Source organism: Harpia harpyja, chromosome 7, assembly GCF_026419915.1.
Source record: "Harpia harpyja isolate bHarHar1 chromosome 7, bHarHar1 primary haplotype, whole genome shotgun sequence".
NCBI classification, from domain to species: Eukaryota; Metazoa; Chordata; class Aves; order Accipitriformes; family Accipitridae; genus Harpia; species Harpia harpyja.
Genome location: NC_068946.1, coordinates 527,609 through 548,608, shown reverse-complemented (window position 1 = coordinate 548,608; position 21,000 = coordinate 527,609). Strand labels below are relative to the sequence as shown.

Sequence of the window (21,000 nt, the reverse complement as noted above, 5' to 3'; positions counted from 1 at the left end):
CAGAATGTACTTCAAAGCAGCATCAGGCATTATTTCAGTGGCACAGTGCCTGTACCTTCAGCTGTTGAAGGTTATCCATCAATATTAGCAGCGGACTGATGCGTCCTTCCCTGGCTCGCCCCCTCCCTGTAATGTCACACAACACAAACGTTTAGTTTGTTTCCGCTTTCTGGCCTGTAGCTGCTGTGTTTCTCATGCCACATGCGAGAGGGGCATTTCAAGGAAGTCGGGGCGACACTGCTTCCGACGTTTTGTAGGCATGAGCAGAACGGAGGCAGATCCCTGTGGCTGTTGCAGGAGTAAAGAGAGGTTTGTGACTTGGCTGTAGAGGCATAATTGCAAACAGAACTGGAAATAGCTCTTAAAGATGAAGTGCACATAGTCTCATGTTCAGCATCAAAACTGAGCTGGCTTGACTTCTCAGTATTGGAAGAGTCTGCAGGTGCTTTTCATCTGCTACTGAGGCTGTACGTTGTGTGTGAAGTAGGGCCGATACTGATGCGATGGAGACTGATATTCAGCTGTTAGCAATCTCTCCAGTGTGGCATGCAAAGTGGATAGGTTTTAAAACCCTTGTGCTGGTGAATTCAGAGGAGCTGCAAAAGGTGGCTGTGAGTGCTGTCTCTGGTGTTCCTGCAGTTTGTCTGGGAGCTCCTAGTTAGCGGGCAAGCTCTCAATTAGAGATTGTTATGATGTGGTGATGGTGGAAGGGAGGGGGACTGCAGCAGTGAACAAACTAGGGCATTGCTAACAGGGAGGAGAAAAAAAAAGTAAAAGGACCGCTGCATTGCAGAGGCCCTTCAGGGAAAAAGACTGAATAATTATACTAACCATGACTTATCAGAAGCCTCTGCCTTTATGCACCGTGCTCCAAAGGGAGCAGATTACACTCTTATTTAAAGGACCAGCAACATCTTCCCATTTATTCTTAGAGAACAAATGTTAGCTTAGCTAGCTAAGGTATAAGCCAAAGTGAGTTGATTCTATCACTAGAATAAATACACAAATCCCTGTCTTCTCTGTTTACTTTAATTGCCCTGCTTCAAATCCTTGCCCTACTGCCGGTTATGTAGTCTTGAGGGAAGGTTTTCAAGGAATATTTGTAGTCCCAAAATATTGACAAGAATTTTAAAATTCTTTTTAATTAACTCAGTGGAACACTTTGAGTTCCTTTGCACTACACTGTTAAAACACAGTTAATGATTCCAGCTAGTATGACCACTGCAAGAGAGGCAGAGTTAGCAGTCAGCCATACCCCAGGAACAGCATAGTAAGAGGATAAGCAATTTCCATCTTACGTAAGTTTAGATAAACAATTGTCTTCCACAGATCTCTTTAAAATAAAAATAAAGGCATCCTATATGTGAACCATATATTTTTCAGTTACATTAAGACAAAAATTAATCTGCCGCCTTGGTTCAGTTCTGCAGATACCTGAAAAACCTTTAGCCTCTGTTTCTGTCTCAAGGAGGCAAGTCTTTAGCTGCCTGACCATGCCCAACTCACAGCGTACTGCTTCCAGTTTCTCTGCAGGCTCCTGTTGAGAATTCACTGTCCAGTTATAGGGCTTGTGTAGTTGTTGTATGCTTTTGCAGTAATTGGCTGTGCTACACAGGCTGTAGCACAGCTCCGGACGTAAAAGGGCAGACAGCAGTACCTCAATCGGGAAAGGATATGGTGTAAACAAAGCCAATAAATAAAATAGGTATGTACATAAAATTGCCGCTTTCGGGTACAGAGGGCTCCCAGTTAATGCTAAGAGAGTAGGCACACTTGGAATCACACCTCTGTAGAATTTTCCAGATTTCAACAGAGATGTGTTAGCAGAGAAGCATCTGACACCAAGCATGCAAAACCAGAGCTCCACAGTGCCCAGCGGGAAAAAGTGAGCATAAATTTTTTTGCATGCTGAGCAGCTCTCGGTGCAGACTCAGAGCAGAGATGCTGCTCGCTGGGGGACATCGCTGTACCTTCTGTCACAGGGGAATGCCATGAGATCCACGCAGGTGCCTGTGCAGCGTCGCAGCAGGATCTGCTTCCGCCTGGCAACTGCACTAGCAGAGAGCAGCAGTGGTATGACGTATCACGCTTCCTTCTTATAAGCACTTATAGCAACTTTTGGTTTAAGTTTTTGTAAAGGCAGGTACTTACAATTATTCAGGGAACATTTAACCAGTGCCTGTAGGGCTCGGCGTCTGGGAGAGATGCGACGAACAGGAGGGCATTTTGAGTGAAACAACGGGAATTGTGTCTCCCAGAGAAAAACATTTCATTAAGTAATTTCCCGGCTTATAGTAATTGCTGCTCTTGGAAGTAGTGAGCTTGGGGCAAGTATAAAATCCCACCTTTTTGAGCATAGAGCAAGTATTGGCCGTTGGGATCGGGGAGCAGTACTGCAAACCACTGGAGCGCGTTGTGAGACCATATCCCGCCACGCCTCCTCTTTCTAGGACTGTATGAAGCCAAGTGAAGGAATGGGCAGAGAAAGAGTTTTTAAGGGGCAGCACGTTGGGTGGCCATCCTCTGAAGGGCTTCTTCCTTTTTCAGTGTCTATGCTGCGCTATAAAGGATAGCGCACCCTCTTCCAGACTATACACAGCCACGCTTGTTTTATTCTGAGTTTTCCTTATTTTACCCCACAGATGAGTTGGATCTTTTACAAATGGTCAGTGGACACCAGCTGCTGATGTTCTTGCATATTTTTTTCTAGTTAATTAGAATAGCAGTGTTCTTTCTTTTCGAAGAAAGCCTTTCTTCTTCTCATACAAGAAGCACTCTCGTGTGATCCTGATCTCTGATAAACTTGGCAGCCTCTTCTTTTTTCTCTATAAAACTGACAGGTTTCAGAAGCCATCGTGTGCTTCTATAGCCATTTGACCTCACTTTGCATTCATTGTCTGTTGAGAGGTTCTCTTAAGAAAGAAAACCAAAAAGCAAATGAGACCCCTTCTGAACTGAAGGACAGAGGTCTTCTGGCAACAGATGCGTGACAAATTAGAAAGGCTTTTTAGTACAGATTTCCAGTGGAAAGCAGGTATGTTTGCCCTCCACTGAAGTCTTTGCTGCTTTCAGAAAGTGTCTGTAGAGGTGACGTTTCCTTGGCATGGGACATGATCAGAAATGCCAGGGAGGCTCGTATGAGTGCTCCTTGGCATTATGCTTACACATCTGCAGGAAAGAGGTGGGGGAGGAGTATGTGCTGCCATAGGGAGCCCAAACAGAACTTAGAAATACGGGCAGGCAACGTGTGAACTGATGAGTCAAGTGTGTATGGGATGGACAAGGGTGTGACTGGTACTGAATGCAAATGGTGCCGACATGAGAGAGCATAATAGGCAGCCTTTCAGCTACTGTTGGATTCTCAGTTTAAGATGTGGCTGTCTTTCCCAGCCCGAAAACATAAAAAAGCTGGGGGGGGTTGGTGGCTCACTCGTATTAGCGTGACGTGGCTGTACCTGTGGCACCCAAACTCTCGTTTTGGCACGCAGGAGGTGGATGGGATCACATGCATTCAAGTTACCTGTGACGGTAGAGTGTGTGCATGCTACCTGTGGCATTTCACAGTCTGACAGGTACGTGATTCCTGTAAAGCAGTGGTAAGCGTGCAAGATGGTAGATGTTCATCACCAAAATCCATGGAGGATGTCTCTTTACTTGGACCGGATGCCCTTTCTAGCATGCAGGTGTGACGAGATGCAGACAACAGTTTCTTGTAGGAGAGACGCGTTCAGCATCGGTGAGGTCCTTAGAACTGTTGTTTCACAGCCGTAAGAGACTTTCGGTAGGAAAAAGTCCGTGTCCCTAAACAGTAGCACTGTTTATCACTCCCCTCTCCACCTGGGTAGAGGTGACTGTGTGTTTAACTTTATGTCTTGGATTTTACCATAAAAGATTATATATTTGGGTTCCCTTCAGGAGGAGGGATGAATGACTTGCGCCGTGTTCCGGGGCTGCGGTGCAGCTCACCGGGACGCATGAGCGTTGGTACGGGATGTGGATACCCTGTTCCTGAGGAGGAGGAACTACGTGGTGAACTTGAAATGTTTCTGTTCATCCTCCTCTCTTCTTTACTGCCTCCTGGTCAGCGGGGAGGCTCTGTCTGTTTTGTTTGTATTCCTGCTGAGATTTGTTTGGGTTTTTTTTACCTTTCACACACCATGGTTAAGGCCAGGCTGCTCTGCTACTGTTCTTTCCGGGAGCCTGTCTTCTGTGGCTTTGACTGCACTTCCCAGATTACCCTCTTCTATTTTGGCTATAATGGGATTGAACTGAGGTGAGGAACGTCTCCCTTTCTGTTTGGGATGATGTCTTTGGAGCCAGCCTGCCTTCACGGTCAGAGACCGGATTCCTCCGGGGAGCCCGTGTTTATTGTCGGGCTGATGGCGAAGCACGCCTCGCCGCCGAGGCGAGTTTCTGTTCGGAGCAAGTAACCGCAGCGACGTTCTCTGGGCTTCTGGCTCGCGTTTTACCGCCGTGGCAGGGCAATTCGCGAAAGCGTAATTATTTTGCGCGCGGCTAGACGAGGAGAACTGCACGCCAAGAGCCCGGTTGCTCGAAGGTGACGCAGGTGCTTCACGTCCCGGCCCTGAATCACTCCCGTTTTCCGGAGCGCGCCACGTAGACGCACGTTGCCGGAGCGGCCGGGCAGAGACCTGCGGTCGCCCTCCCGGCCGGGACGCCGGGTAGGAAGCTCACTCGTCGCTTTCCCGGCTGCTGCAGCAGGGCAGGCGGCCGGGCGCGCCGGGGCCGGGGCCGGGACCGGGACCGGGGCCGGGCCGCCGAGCACGGGGCGCGCCGTAAACACGGCGGCGGCCGCCAATGGGGGCCGGTGACGTCACCTCCCGGGGCGGGGCCCGGCGGCCGCCGGCGGCGGGGAGCGGAGCGGGGCAGGGCCGGGCCGCCCGCCCGCCCCGACGCAGACAATGGAAGGCGGCGGCCGCCGCAGCCGCCTCCCGCCGCCCGCAGCAGGCCGCCGCTGAGCGCGGTGGCGGGGGGGGGGGGGGCTGGTATCCCGCTATTATGGCGGCGGCGGGCGGCCCCGGCGTGGGCTGAGGGCGGCGGCGGGACCCAGCGCTCCCGCCCGGCGGCGGGGTCTCGGGGCTGCCGTCGTCGTCCCGTCCCCGCTTCAGGCGCCCCGAGCCCGGCGAAGCGCCGCTCGCTGCCCGGGCGCCCCGGGGCGGGTACCGGCGCCCCCGGTGCCTGCGGGTGCGAGAGGGGTGTCGGGCGCGGCGATGGGCCCTCGGCCGCGCCCGGGGTAACCGGGGCCAGCGCCCCGCCGGCTCCTCGGGCCACCGGAGCCCCTCTCGGCCGTCCGCTTGCCGGTCGCGCCGCTTAACTCGTCGCGGGCGCGTCTGCAGGCGCCCGGCGCGCCGGCGGGGCGGGCGGCGGCCGCGGAGCCCCTCCGGCAGCCACCCGCGGCTCCCGGGCGGCGGGCCGCCCCGGTGCGGGCGAGGCACGGCGGCCGCCCGCCCGCGGCGGGGGAGGTGTGGCCCGTCTCGGCGCGGAAGGAGCCGCAGCTCTCCTCCCAGATGCTGGGCCGCGCCGCCCAGCCGCCCCGGAGCCAGCCGCCGAGCGGAGCCCGTCTTCGGTCCTGCGGCGCTGCCCCTCGGCTCCAGCGCTCGGGCGGCCGCCTGCGGCGGCATGCCGCCGGCCGCTGAACCCGGCTCGGCGTCGGCTCCCGCGGCAGGCGGCAGGACTGCCCCGCTCCCGAGGTATGCCGGCCGGCGCTAGCGAGCCCGGGCATCGGCGGTCGCAGAGGTGCGGAGCGGGTGGACGGCTGAGGCTGGCGCCCGCGCTGCGGTGAGCCGGAGGAGCTGCGGCGGGCTGCGAGGATGCCGAAGACGCCGGCCGGGTCTGCGGGGGAGCCCGCTCCGTCCGCCCCCGCTGCGGGGGCTGAGCCAGATGCTGGCCGGAGCCTCCGCTGACACCCTTGTAGACTCCCGGGTCAGCGCTCTGGTGCCAGATGTTGTCTGTTTATTTACCTGGAAGCAGGTAGAGGTACTACGGAGGGGTCCGGGACCCCCACCCCGTGCAGGTGGATGTGCGGATGCGGCAAAGTACTGCTTCCAGTAAGTATTGCAGGATGACGCTTCGAGCAGTATTTGCTGGGGTTTATATCTGCATGCTTCTGTCTCGTCCCTCGCTCCGCTGTTCTTACAACGTGAACGCGCGCCTTTTTAAGCTCGCTGTTCCTCCCCCTCCTTCTCCCTGTGCCCCCAGCTGTGGGACGCGGTCGCCTTTCCATCTACTCGCCCTCCCTTGTCGGTCCCCAGCCCTTCCAGGGCGATGTTAGGATGCCGGCTCAGGGTTGGGACAGCGCTTTTACTGTAGCATCACGCAGATGTGGACGGATTACCTCCTAACACCACTAGCTCGCAATCTCATATTCTGAGTTGGTACAGCGTGGGATGAGGTCAGTAGCCCAAACCTTCCCTGAGGAGTTTAGGGATGCTTGAAGCACATGCTTGCTCCGTGCCAGGTGATTGCAAAACTTGTTTTGCAGGGCGCCTCATCAAAAAGAGTAGGACTAGGAAGAGGAATTCAGAAGACGGTGTAGGCCACTCCCAGTTTAGAGATGGGGTAAACATGACTGATGTTTGACTTTTTGAAAGCTTCCAGTGAAGGAGATCTCCGTCTCTTTTGCTGACCTGGTGTTTAACAGCTTTGTAGCTTGTAGCAGTTCCTGTTGATCTACTTTTGCAGCAAATAGCGATCATTTTGTATCATTCTGCTCATCAGTCTGGTGATTTCTGGGTGACTATTTTGTTTCTTGAGTTTGCAATTTTTATGAGAGAAGACTTGGGTCAGAATTTTTACCATACTTACAGTACCATAGCACAGATACCGCATAGTGCCCCAGGAGGTGCTTTTTTTCCTGTTTATAGCTCCTTTAGCATGTAACCCTTGGAGGAGGGAGTCTCCAGGAGCAGTGGGTAGCACTGTGCAGGTGAGCAGCAGGCAGCACGTCTCCTAGGCTGGCGTTCTTTGCATACCTCTAAAAGCGCAACGTCTTTTATAGTGTTGGCACCTAAGGGAAAGTACAGCCAATTTCTGACCTGAGATGCAGAGAGTGACCTTAGGCAGGCAGCTGTTTTTATACAAATTACTAAATAGCGCAAGAAGTGACGTCTTTAGCAGTCTGCCCTACCTATAAAATACACCAAGTCCACATGGCATCTCTAAAACCTTCCCTGGTTTGCTGCAGTAGCTGTTCCTGGATAGCGTGAAAATCTTGCCATGCCTAAGCTCTGGGGAAGAGAAACCTGGAAAGAAAAAAAAAAAAAAAAAAAAAAATGGCAGCAAGTGCTTCATCGCTGTTGGTATAGACACTGCCACTTGGGGAAAAAGTCAGCCTGAGCCACCCCCCTTCTCTTCTCTAGTAATGGCATGATAAAGAAAAGTAGGGGTAAGTACCATCTTTTGAGGGAGCACTGGCTGCTGGGGACGATAGAGAGGAACGGGGGTAGTCCCAGATGGCATGGGAGCGATAGCTGAAGTTGTACAGTGTTGGAAGAGCTATGGGGAAAGTGTTGCTGGTGGGAAGTCTTGCCCTGATAGATGGATAAATGGTTTAAAATCAATGACAATGCCTGCGTGTGCAGGTCTGGATTACTTCGTTATTCCTGCCCGTGCCCAGTAGTGTTTATTTCTTCCGTGAAAGAACGGACCTTCGTCAGCTGTCGCTTAGGTTCAGAGTGTAAATACAGTGTTTTCCTCATCTCGTGCCTCGGTAGTTGTGACATTTCTCACTAATCAAAAGGCCTGGAACTGACCTGCCTCACTAGCACAGGTACGCATTTGTCTTAGAATATTAAGTAAAAATTTTAAGTGTTTTCATTTGCTGGTAGAGACCATGACCTGTAATAGCTCACTGCTAAACAGAGCTTTTTGTAAGGCGCATCGAGGATGCTACTGCAATTTCATTTCAGAAATACATGTTCCTGCAATGATGACACCTCAGAAATAAGTACTAAACCAGATCAAATTGATACTGCAACATGGAAGGTGTTCATAATTTTTGCTGTATAGAAGAATTGAGCAAGATTTTACGGGCAAGTGACAGATGATTTGTGAAATAGGAACAGAGCAGTAGCACTCGGAGAAGTGATGTGTCCTTAGACTGCTTCCATCCCCACCCACAGCTTGCACTGGATGAGAGAATATGGCGTGTCTGACTTGCTCTGTGAAACAGACAAATGTCTTTGCGCTGCATGGTTTTTTTTTTTTTACAGCGCTCAGCTATTGCACTTGTTAAATTCAGCCTGCGTGTGTTCACACAGTGAAGGTTGTAACACAGAAACTGCAGCTAAAGAAACTGCATGTGCTGAGAAGCCGGTGCCTTCAGAGTGGCTTCTTACCTCCTGAGTATTTAAGCACAGTACTTGGGAACACGTGCAGATGCAGATCTCGCACAGCACTGTTAGTTCAGTGGTTAGAAGTCTGCAGGGAAATAATTATATCCTGGACAGATACTGCCCCGGCAGAATGTGCAGGAGATCATGCGCCCTCATCCTTTAGCCCTTCCAGTCAAACACTGTCTGTCATTTAGGTTGTGCAGTGTGGTGAAAAAAACCAGACCTCCAGGTGAGAGTGTAAAAAAAAAAAAAAAAGAGCAGGTAGTATAGACACTGCTCACTGCTAAGAACTGCTGATTTATTTTTCATCACTGCAAAGCAGTGCTTCCTCTAACAGTTCTGGCTGCACTGCCGTGTCGTGAATAGTACAGACGCTTGCTTGCTGGTTGAAGCTTGCTTGCTGGTTGAAGCTTGCTTGCTGGTTGAAGCTTGCTTGGCAAAAGGACGAAAGAGGAGATGCTTTTGGATCGGTACTTGTCCAGTAAAGCAGTGTGCAGAGACGAGAAAAGCAGCTCTCTATGCTAATTGCTTAAACTTCGCTTGTCAAGCAAAGGTCTTGCCACTTGCTGCTGTATGTTGGTATCCTCTTAGCTCCATACCTGGACCATAGTGGTGTTTCGGGTAGCACACAAAGAAAGTGCAAGATTTGAGACTCGATGTCCGCTAACATGTGGCTTTACTACATTTTGTAATAAAGCGTGAGCAGGAGCCAATGGCTTGAGCCAGTGCCCACCCATTGGAACACTGCTTGCATAGCTCAAAAAGAGAAATAATAAATACAGTGTCTTTGAAAGAGATCTTTGGGTTAGAAGATGGGGAGGGCCGTGCAGAGGAGTGGGCTATCGCAGGGGGGCAGGTGAAGCGTTGCACTTGTGACTAAGCTCTGCAGTGCAGGCGTTTCCCCCAGGTGTGGTCCTTGGTTTTCTACACCGTTTAGGAAGGGGACTCCACCCTTACTGTTCTTAAAGTCTCGAGTGTCTTGTCTCCTGCTGGTAGGATGACATGGCTGAATGAGGGAGCGGTAGGGTGTCTTTTGGTAGTTCTGCAGGAACTGTCCCACTCGGTGCGTAATCGCAAATCTTTCTGGTAGCAGCCCTGCTGCCTCCTCACGTGGAAAACACTTGTACAAAGTTTGCAAGTGCTGTGTTTTAGCTTCCCTTTTAATACAGGGTAGATGCAGTCAGGAGGGGTCACAAGCTGTTAGCAGGCTTCACAAGGCAGGTGCTTCTGCAGTCTCAGGTGAAAGCTTGTCTACTGGGCGTAAGTGTGCAGCTGTACACGCTGTAGCTCTGTAAAATGCTAACTGATGTAATTAACTATGCATCCTTAAAAGACTTGTACCAGAACAGTTTTGCATCTTTAGGTATGTTTTGTCCATAACTTGCTATTGTTACTGTAATCAGTAGTAGGCTCCCTCTGAGTACCAATTAAAAAGAAGCTCGTTCTGCACTCAAATGATGGTTCATGTTTTAGGGAAATGAGTATGAGAGGCAAACCAATTTCTTAGCAGGGGTCAAAATCTGACCAAGCAGCTCTTTCCAGTCTCTCCCTGCTGGGACAGTCAGGCTCCCCTCAGGCGGCCGGTGCTGTGGAGCAGCCCAGCCCTGACATGACGCTGGAACAACTGGTTTTCTCACGAGGACCGGACCCTGCAAAAAAATACCACCATGAATAGTTTTGCTGCGTTTCCTAAGCTTGGTTTTGAATCCATGGGATAGCTTCTCACTCCCCTATGAAGGGCTGAGGACAACAGAAGTGAAAATGGCTTTGTGTGTGATGGAACAGATCCCTAAATTAACGCGTGACCCAGGGGCGCGCTTGGGGCTTGCAGAGTTTCACAGAAGGTGCAGGGCAAGAGGGGTGAAGCATGAGCGAGTGGACGCGTGTAGCTCCATCAGATCCTGAAAGCTTCAGAACTCCCATCAGGTGAAGGCAGCTGCTGGTGGAAAAGCTCTGTGAGAGCAGGTTGTCCTGCCTTGCTGGGACTCTGTCTGTTCACAAAAAAGGCCCTTAGAGCCTAAAGCCACCACCTCTTCCTGTTATGCTAAGGAATAATGGTGAAAAGTAATTTTGATGTTACGTTTTTATTGTTAAATTTGAAGAATAATAATTTCCAGAAAAGATACAGTGTTCAGAATGTTTTCTGTGAATTTATGAGGCGTCTTGGAGATACACAAATGCAGTTGTTTTCATTACCTTCAGCGGAGGCAGCCTTGAAGAACAGCTTCAGAAACCTTCTCTGTGGTTTCTTAAAGAATATTGTAACATTTTCCTCAGATTTATATGTGTCGTGGTTTAACCCCAGCCAGCAGCCAAGCCCCACGCAGCCACTTACCTCCCTCACAGTGGGATGGGGGAGAGAATCAGAAGGGTAACAGTGGCAAAACTCATGGGTTGAGATAAAGGCAGTTTAATAGGTAAAGCAAAAGCCACGCATGCAAGCAAAGCAAAACAAGGAATTCATTCACCACTCCCCATGGGCAGGCGGGTGTTCAGCCATCTTCAGGAAAGCAGGGCTCCATCACGCCTAACGGTGACTTGGGAAGACAAACGCCATCACTCTGAACGTCCCCCCTTCCTCCTCCTTCCCTCAAGCTTTATATACTGAGCATGATGTCATATGGTCTGGAATATCCCTTGGGTCAGTTGGGGTCAGCTGTCCCAGCTGTATCCCCTCCCAACTTCTTGTGCCCCCCCAGCCTGCTCGCTGGTGGGGTGGAGTGAGAAGCAGAACAGCCCTTGACTCTGTGTAAGCACTGCTCAGCAATAACACATCCCTGTGTTATCAAGGCTGTTTTCAGCACAAATCCAAAACATAGCCTCATACCAGCTACTATGAAGAAAATTAACGCTATCCCAGCCAAAACCAGCACAATACATAATGGAGAAACTCAAGAAATGGAAAAATTTGCAAGCCTTAATTTTTTGGCTCACAAAAAAATCTGAAATTTTATCATCAAAAGCAGAGTCCTGGGGTAGAACCTTAAATATGTGTATACGTTTGTATCCATGTGCATCTTTGCTGCCTTTGGAAAGAGTTAGGGTGCTCCCAGTGCAAGGCGTCTCCTTGTGCTGGGCTGGAGCTGTTCAGATTTCCTGTATAATGCAGCAGGAGAAAAGCTTGTTTTGACAACAGTTTGTATGCTGTTGAGCTCTTGTCTTCAGTGCACTGTGAGATAGATACTTGTCATGAGATCTTCTGTTGAATATGAGACAGGAATGTGGAAAGTGTGTTCCTGTAACTTCATTGCCTGCTAAGCAAGTGGCTCTACACAAACCCCTGAAGTGAGCAAGACAGAAAAGAGTGTGACTAGCAAAAGAAGAAATAATGAGGGATAAAGGGTCTTGAACTTCTCTTAGAGCAATACTTGTAACGTTCAGCCCTATGGCTTTTATAGCCCATCCCTTAATTATTGCAAGGTAAGTCACATAACACCAGACAGCTTGTCTTTTTTCGTTTGCACTTCATTTTCATCCTGTTTGTGGTGTTCAGGCTTTGCTGACAGTGCTTTTTTGGCAATTAGGGTTCTCACAGGAAAACGCGTTGAGAGTCAGCAGAACTGGGTCAGGTTTGGTCATGTTTTCTTTACCAGAAAGCATGGTTTTCTTTTGCAATGGAGCACAGTGCTTAAAAAAAAATGTGTTGTGGCATCATCTGATACCTTTATGGTTGAGCTGGAGAATCTTGTTTCAGACCTCGGTTATGTTCAGTACATAACACACACACACACACACACACACACAAGCAACCCTTTGATTCCCAAAATGTCAGAGGTTTTCTTTCTGCCTAGTTCCTCTAAGTTTTACGCAGCTGTAGCGGTCATCCTTCTATATAGGCTGCTAACATAGATACAGATGTGTCGGTTTTAAAGACAAACTGGGTGCATTGCATATGACTCATGTGGTATGTAAAGCTGACTTTGTTTTTGACCCTGTTGAACCCAGGACTATATAAACGAAGGATATTTTCATGTCAGTTTCTGTGGTACAAGTTGTACTTTTATTTTCAACATGATGCTGTTGTCCTTAGGGATGAAGCTGGCCAAGTCTTGTTACTGAGAATACAGAAGTGATAATGTTTTGATACAAACTGGCAAGCTTGGGACTTACAGAATATTGATTCCTAGGAGGTCACTTAAAGACTTACTCTTTAATTACGCCCCTGCAAAATCTAAGTTTTCAAGGTACGAGATCATCTTTATTCTTTGTAACTTAATTTTAAGGGGGTAGGACTAGTGCAGGCTGGTAAAATAGTTTAGAAGTTCACCTGCCTGTGGACAGTTATACTGAGAGATGCTGCAAGAGTGCAGCAAGAGGAGAGTGTGTAGGAATTGGTATTTGTATGTGGTTTACTTTGGGGAGCCTAACTGAAAGCAAGCAGGTTCCCTGGCCCTGCCCCAAGCAAAGAAGGAAGGAAATGGGCTGTTTAGGGGGTTGAATGACCCAGGGATCTTCCACACAAACAGTGACGTGTGTTGTTCCTGGTGCTGCCTGGGCAAGGCATCTGTTGGCTTCTTAATGGTGCGTGAACTGTGCTGACCGTGGTCCAAATGCCATTAATCCAGCATGCGTCCAGGCCTCCATGTGGAAGAAGAGGAGCCTTTCGTCTCATTGCTGAGTCCAGAGGGAACCTTGGGGGAAGGTGTCCTTCCCTTTGGCTGTTCCTCTGTGCTCAGGTGTCCTTGTCTTGTTTTGTTAAGGATGTACCAACTCTTGCAGCATAGCTAGTTGCTGCCTTCCCTTTCCTGTTCTTGCTCACTCTCTCTCCCCCACCTCCTTTTTTTTTATTTTCTTTTTTTTTTGGTAGACTAGTGCAGTGTACACGCTTCAAGTGACCAGTCGCTTTTGAAGGGGACACCTTGGCGTACTTGATACCACGGAATTTATTATGGAAACACTACACATAAATAATTTTGAAATTGCCATCACTTGTGGCTTTGTTCAGTCTGCTTAGGTAGCAAGTTTAATCACCTGGAAAATGGGCGGCATAGAGATACTTTCCATGCACTACTGCCCCACTTACCTTATTTGCTGCCTGGAGTTTTCTAATCCAAGGGTGCACCCTGCTGCTGGGTAAGTGCCGGCAGTCTCTGCTAGGTGTGGAAAGGCCTCCCTTTGCTCTGTGCTGGTGCTCCAGAATGTTTGTTTCCACTTCCCATTTTTTTAATAGTGGCATATTTCTCGCCTGCCCGTAGACTGAGCAGCTATTTACGACCGTCTGTGAAAAACACCATTGTCTTGGTAAGATGCTGAAGGTTACAGGTTTAAGACTCTGATGAGTTTATAACGTCTGTCCTTCAGACTCCTGTTGAGTCAAACAGATGCCCTCTGCTACCCAAAATCAGGTTGTCCTGCCCTAAATATTTCCCCGTAGCACTGTCTGGGTGTCTGAATAGGAGTACGTGGGAGCACTAGATGCTGTTTGAAATTCTGTTTCATAGAAAAGTTCTCTACTTTTCTTTGGTTTAGTGTCCCCATCTGGGGACACTGGTGGTGACAGATGTCCCTTTAGTAACTTCAGTCCTCTGACGGGAAGTACCAGGAAGTGTTCATTGTCGTTAGCTCGGTATCAAGAAAGGTGGAGGCTTCACTCATTAGAGATCACAGAGCCTAGGGAGAAGAGCCTGGAAAATGGACACAAATGTGGGGCCCTCCATTTCTGTTCCACAATGGTTTCAGCTTGGGAAAAAAAAAAGGAGGGAGGGGGGAATAGTAATCTGCACAGTGTACTTCTTCATCTCACTGGAATCATTTTCTCCTGCTGTTTCTGGCTGTACAGAATAATTACTCTCTTTCGACGCTAAATGGGCAGGAGCAAATGCCCAGTATCTTGCAGCCCTGGGCTTGTTGTTCTATAACACCAGTTAAAGCCAAATTTCTTCTTTTAAAAAGATGCTACTTTTGCCTATACACGGTTGAAGGCTCAGATACGATACCTGGCATGTGTTGCTACTCTTATCTTTAATAAAATGCAAGTGCTGGCCACCCAAGTAGAGAGAGTGGCCTTAAATGTGCAGAATGGAGCTGTTAACGTGCATGGCGAATGCAGCCGCTTTTCCTGGTGCCTGAGTTGTAGTAGCTCTGTTTGGCACAGGCCTGCGGTGGGAGGGGATGGCTCAGCGGTGCCAGGTCTCTGTCAGTCTCTGCAGCGTACGTGCTCCGCCTGGCAATGGGGAAGGAGGAGACAGCGACATGGACTGCACTGCAGCACACTGCAGCACTCCCGCAACAAAGACTGGCTGGGAAAACACGACTTGTGTTGCTGCTGTGTGCTGACCGCAGTTCAGAGACGGGGCCCTGAGACTGCATTTGTTACGAATCTTTCCTCGTGTAACTGTCAGTCACTTTCCCAGAGGCTTTGCAATTAACAGGTCAACTGAATTATTACTAAGGCACTAATAATAAGTAATCGTGTTTTGGTCTAGGCAAGAAAAGACTGTAGTGAGCTCACCTCTGAAAGGAGGTTAGAGAGGGTGTGCTGGCCGCACTCCTTTGTCCGTGGCTCTTGAGCAACCAGGGTGGGATGCTGCATTACCACCCCTTGGTGCTGACCAGAAGGGAGCAGAGCTCTTGTTTACTGTCAAACCACTGCAGCCTCTTAGGCAGAAGGGGATGTCGTTAGCCAGCGGACCTGAGCTGTCTCTTATTAATGGTCTGCAATAGAGTCTTCAGGGCAGTACAGCAGAGAGATCTGTATCTCGCTAATACCCTCTAGTGAGAGTTGCGCCTTGCAGAGTGTAGTATACAAGTACTCCCACAGCCTTCCAGGGAGGACTCTGCATGTAACCAGGTCACTCGGAGAAGACTTCCTCTTTTAAAACTTGATCACAGCTTGTTCATTTTGATGCAGAGATTCCTGTTACTGTCAGTGGGCTTTGTTCTGGGGTTATCGGTGCTCTGCACCACCGCATCATCTCCATGGATGCATGAAACCACGCAGGATGAGGGTTGTCTTTTCCCCACAGTTTATTATATACACTGTTAGCATGATAGCAAGATTCATTAAATGTTCCCTATGCACAAAATTATCCTGCCCAGCTCCACATGAGCTGCATGAAGATTCTCCCTTAGGGGTTACAAGACAGAAGGAGCCCTCTGTGTTTGCAGCCACTCGAGCTGCACTGACTGACCCTACACACAAAAAGATTGCTTGAGTTGATCTTTACAGCATCAGGTTTAGCAATGTCCTATTAACCTATCTAAATCTCCCTGCTCCACTATTCAAGCATTAGTAGCTGTATCATAGTGCTAGGTTACAATGCAAGGAGGACAAAATAACTAATAAAAGCCTTTAGACTTCTGCAGGGACCAGAGGGCTCAAGAGTTGTAAAGCTTTTCAGAATGATGTTACTGGATTATCAATGCCCCTACTCTGTGATTTCTGGCAGTTCTGTTTCTGGCACTGTGCTGAACCTGTTTTCCAAGAAAGGGAGCCTGTCAAGGAAGGAGCAAGTGCCTTTTAAAAGGCTCCTTTTTCTAAGCACAGAAGGAAGCAGAGGACTGTTTTTCCTCCCAGTACCGTTACTGCATGGTTTCAGGAGGCAAGCCAAGCTGAATTCAGGACTTTTGTAAAGTAGGGGGATTGACTCTAAAATAGAGAATATTTTGACAAGATACGGTCCTACTGAAATGCTGTCTGAATGGTTATATTTGCTTAGGGTTTACTTGTGTTTTCAAAGAAGTTGCATTACCTCAGTCCTTTATTGTGTGGATACTGCTAGAATCACAAGGGAAGGGATCCATCTTCTGCCTGCGTTTTTCATTTTTCTGTCTGTGTTCTTTAAGGAAGTTCTCTGGAAATGCAGTCAAAGGGCTGCTGCAGGAACTTGAAGGGCTAGGATGCTGCAGGGCAAGTGTCCCTGTGCATTGCAAAGCAGAGCAAATCTCCTGTGTGACTTCCAGGATAGCTCTTTGTGGCTTCCTGCAGTAGGCTACCAAAACCTGAGCTTTCTTTCCATGGAAATATCCTTATTCTGGCTTTCTCCAACCTAGATAACCAGTTCAGGATGTCAATATTGGAGCGACTTGAGCAGATGGAGAGGAGAATGGCTGAAATGACAGGCTCCCAGCAGCACAAACAAGGAGTAGGAGGCGGGAGCAATGGGAGTGGGAATGGAGGAACGCAGGTGCAGGTATGAACCCCGCTGTGTCCAGACAGGGCAGCGTTATGCTTTCTTACCAGAGTTTGGGTTTGTTTGGGGTTTTGTGGGGGTGGGGGGTGGATTGGAAAGGATTATAGTTTTCCCCTAAACAACATCTCTAGTTTGTGGGTGTCTTTAACAGCAGTTGGCTTTCACTCGCATTTGCCACTGTCTCGGTGCTTCTAGAAGTGGAAGGCTGCCTGCTCAGGGCAGGTTGCAGCTCCCCTCAGTGGTTAAACTGGGATGTGTGTGGTGTTTCAGTGCGTTTCTGGGACTGGGACACTGGGCAGCTGCTTTGAGAGCCGCGTGGTGGTGGTGTGCGAGAAGATGATGAGTCGTGCTTGCTGGGCAAAGTCCAAACACTTGATCCATTCAAAGACTTTCCGAGGAATGACACTGCTCCACCTAGCCGCTGCCCAGGGCTATGCTACACTGATCCAGACCCTCATCAAATGGCGGTAAGACCCAGCCTCTTGGACTCTTGGGTGTCAGTACAGGCATGGCAGATGCATATGTAAGCTCTGCTTGCTCCAGATTTCTGGTTGTTCCTTACAAACAGCCAAGTCCCTGAACTTGTCCCCTGATCTGACGGGACCTGTCTCTTGAGAGAGCAAGTCCAATCACTGGATGTATCATGCTCTTAAAGTCTCTGGTGGGGGCACCATCTGTAGTAAATATGTGTGTCATGGGCATGTGCGTGGCCACTTCTTTGTGGTAGGGTGCACTGGGTAAAGCTGTGCATTTAGGCAATGATCCTAACCTGGCTACAGAGCATCATTTGTTCTGTTGTTTCCTCTGCAGCACCAAACATGCAGACAGCATCGATCTGGAGCTGGAAGTTGACCCTTTGAATGTGGATCATTTCTCCTGCACTCCTTTGGTAAGAGCAGAGACTGAAACTTCTGAGAGAGTTTGAGGACCCTCTAGAGTTCTTCCTGATGCGTTACTTTCCTAATGTGTTTCACACTCTGAAGAGTTTCTTGTGTGTCCTTGCTGTGTAAATGGTAAGAGACAGCACTATCGGCTTCCTGGCATTTTGTTGAGAGAGACCACACAGAAAAGACCTTGTCCTTGAGTAACGTGAGGAAAGGGGACAGACAGGTGGTTCTGGTTTGTGTTTTACCTAAAATCTAGTCTCCACTATCATGCTTGGGAAGGGACTTAACACGCCTTCTCTTTGGTTGACTGTAGAGGTTGTGAAGTCATTGCAGTATCTTGGTCATTGGAATCATGAAATCGTGAGTAAGAACTTAGACAAGCAAAAAGCCAAAGTGGGTGGAACCAGAAGTGCCAGTTTACAACAGCAGAGTGTTGACTTTATTGTTCCCAACCTTTGGTTCTGTCTGTGTGTTTCTGATCTCAGAGATTCCTTTGCATATGAAGCTGTTCCGTCTCTGCAGCGATGCTGGTCTCAAAAAAAAAAAAAAAAAAAAAAAAAAAAAAAAGGGCCAAACCCAAAAAAACGTTTATTGCTAAATAAGAAAGTGTCAGACTGTCAGCTTCATTTGGCAGGTGGAGGTTTCTCTGTGACAGGAGAGAACAGCATGCATCTAATCCTCTGTAATGGCCTTTTGTCAGGATAGAACATTTATAAAAGCCAGTTGTTGGGGTAGAAGCATGTTATGGTTTTGCTTATCAGAGTCGTTTCTCCCTGAGCTGAGGACCAGACTCCACTGCGTTAGCAAGAAAGGAAGGAGAAGGCAGGTCACCCAGTGGGTCAATTGTCTTTTCTTTTTCAGATGTGGGCATGCGCCCTGGGCCACATGGATGCAGCCGTTGTGCTGTACAAGTGGGACCGCCGAGCCATCTCTATTCCTGACTCCCTTGGGAGATTGCCACTGGCCATCGCCCGGTCTCGGGGCCACGTGAAGTTGGCGGAGTGCTTGGAGCAGCTACAGCGAGATGAGCAAACTCAGCTTGGGCAAAACCCCAGGATTCAGTGCCCCTCGAGCACAGACTCCAACACAGAGAACTGGGTGTCCCAGTGGCACAGTGAGCTTATTGCCCCTCAGGAGCCTCAGAAGGGAGTCACTGTGATTTCCAGTACAAACACAGGTAAAACAACCTCGAGGGCATGCGCTGCTTTGCTGACATTTGACGTGTGAAAACCTGGGGGCAAGGAACTCACCTGGGCAGCAGATGCCACCTGTAGCCCTGCTGTCCATACTTCATTCTTCTTGTGGGGGCTCTGTCATGTGCTCCATGCACTTGCATAAGTATTGGGAAGAGGAGTGAATGCCTGCTTTAGAAAGGCACGTGTATCTTAAGAGTGGTGGAGGTAGTATCCTCCCTGGGTGATAGTTACTCCCTTTGCGCATGCTGTCGGGTGTCCTAGAGCATGGCACAAACTTCTGCCTGCAGCTGTGTGGCAGAAGATGTCATAGTTCCTACAGCGATTGTGGGTTACATGTTTCGTTTTGACCATTGATCTGTTTGTTTCCAGAGCTGAGACGACCAAGATCAGAACCTTCCAGTTACTACAGTAGTGAGACTCAGAAAGATTACCCTGCACCCAAAAAACATAAGCTGAGCCCTGAATATTTTCAAGCCCGGCAAGAGAAGCTGCTTTCTACTGCACTCAGCCTGGAACAGCCGAGCATCAGGAAGCAGAACTCCAGCTCCAAGCAATCCGCCACTGAGACAATCAGCCCCAGTGAAGGGATAAGGGACTATGGCCGGGAGCTCTCCCAGCACATCCCAGAAGTTACTGGGTACCGGGGTTCTGGCAGCCAAGCAGGCATCAAATGGAACCCAAAAGACATTTATATTGGTGTGTCTGCAGTGCAGGTGGCAGGGAGCCAGAAGGGGGCTGCGCTGGGGAAGGACACTGTAGCCCATCGGCTACGCCAGCGAGAGCAGATGAACGTGCTGATGATGGCTGACAGGGAGATGGTGGATGCAGAGCTCTTGTCCTATAGGGACAATGCAGGGGATGAGGACTGCTTACACCACATGGATGACTTGCAGGTAAACGTACCCATAGCACCAAGATCAGCAGTCTCAGAGCACATGGTGGCTGCACACAGGAGCCTAACTGTGAGAAACTTCTGTGGAGGCCTTCAGAGACTCTGAATTGGGTGAAAGGAGGTGGTCATATGCTCAATGTATACTTTCTTCCAGTTTCAAAGGGTATCCTTTCAACCCGGATGCAAAGGCTAATGGTTAGCGTTTAGGGTCGTGCGCTGGCATGCACTTCTGTACAGAATGCACAAAATTGCGTGCAATTTTGCACGGAAAAAGGAAAAAGCAGAGCCTCCTGGTCACATCAGTAAATGAGACTAAGGTGGCCCCGTAGTTCTTCGGGAACTGGGAAGCAGTCCCTACAAAGACAAGGTGGTCCGAGAGTAGCAGTGCTGTGGTTGCAGGCCAAGCCACTGCACTTTAAAGGGCAAGGAGATAAGGGTGGAGAAGGGGAGAGAGTGTGGGTTTGGGGCAGAAAAAATCCCACCAGGTATGGAATAGAGGAGATAAAAACACAAGAGTAGCAGGACAGACAAATGAGAAGTAGTCACTGGGAGAAAGATACTGCGCTTGGTCTTCTGAGCGAAGAGTAATGGGAACACAACCTACACGCACTGCCTTGGCATCTCTGAATATTCTCATCTTGCTGGCATAACATGGATGAAGCAGATCTTTGCAAAACAAGAACTGTTTTCTGTTCTCTGTGTTAAAAATTCCTGTGAACCTTGGCAGGCAGGGGGGATATGGGTCAGAAGGATTCCTGACAAAGCTGTGGTCCCAAGGGTTTTAACTTCTCTTGATGTGCCTGTATTGTCTTGTCGTGCTCTACTGCACACCTCGATGGAAGAGTGGCAAGATCACCTTTCCTTTGGAAACAAGATAGTAGTGACAGCTGTCAGTAGCAGACAGCAAAGGTCGGATGACATAAACCTTTCACCAGATCTCTTAGGCTCCCCGTACGCTCAATGAAAAAGAGGTCTGGGGAATATGAAACCCTGCAGTGCTTTGTCAGAAGAGACAGAAAAGCAAATAAGCTTTGGCTAATGACTTTCTCTCCAATGCTGAGACAAATGGTAGACTCCAGCTACCACAAGTTTGGGGAAAATGGGGCAGTCTGTCTAAAGCTGGGCTGTAGCATGCAAGCACAAGGCTCCTGCTACCAGGCAGCAAAAGTTTGCTCTCCTCTCCCCCTTCCCAGGTGAACATGATGACACTTGCGGAGCACATTATCGAAGCTACGCCTGACAGGATCAAGCGGGAGAATTTTGTGCCAATGGAGTCACCACTGGTGGAGAGAACGGACAGTGCTGCCATGAGCACCACAATGAGCTGGCTGGCCAGTTACCTTGCTGATGTCGATCATCTGCCGAGTGCTGCGCAGATAAGGTCAGTGAGAGCTGTGAAGTTGCTCTGGGTTTTTGAGTGGTCTGAATGCTGGGCAGCATGCACTGATTCTTTAGCCTGCAGGTGCTCTTTCTCAGTGGGAGTCAATGCTGGTGTTCCAAGCCCAGCCACACTCTTGTGATCAAACGTATCGTTGCCAG

The 21,000-nt window shown here is 49.3% G+C and overlaps 1 protein-coding gene across 8 annotated transcripts in view; it reads left to right on the top strand.

The window, feature by feature from the left end:
• The window catches only part of CAMTA1 (calmodulin binding transcription activator 1), a 326,976-nt gene that overhangs the window by 281,874 nt on the left and 24,102 nt on the right, over positions 1 to 21,000 (top strand). For 7 of the 8 annotated variants that reach the window (XM_052792793.1, XM_052792789.1, XM_052792791.1 and 4 more), the window contains 6 exons: positions 16,347 to 16,486; positions 16,757 to 16,953; positions 17,297 to 17,375; positions 18,235 to 18,550; positions 18,939 to 19,462; positions 20,655 to 20,842. In XM_052792793.1, the coding sequence (XP_052648753.1) occupies positions 16,347 to 16,486; positions 16,757 to 16,953; positions 17,297 to 17,375; positions 18,235 to 18,550; positions 18,939 to 19,462; positions 20,655 to 20,842 (1,444 nt within the window). Of the gene's footprint in view, positions 1 to 5,416; positions 6,069 to 16,346; positions 16,487 to 16,756; positions 16,954 to 17,296; positions 17,376 to 18,234; positions 18,551 to 18,938; positions 19,463 to 20,654; positions 20,843 to 21,000 lie in introns of those variants that run through there. The other variant, XM_052792794.1, reaches the window with a different exon arrangement.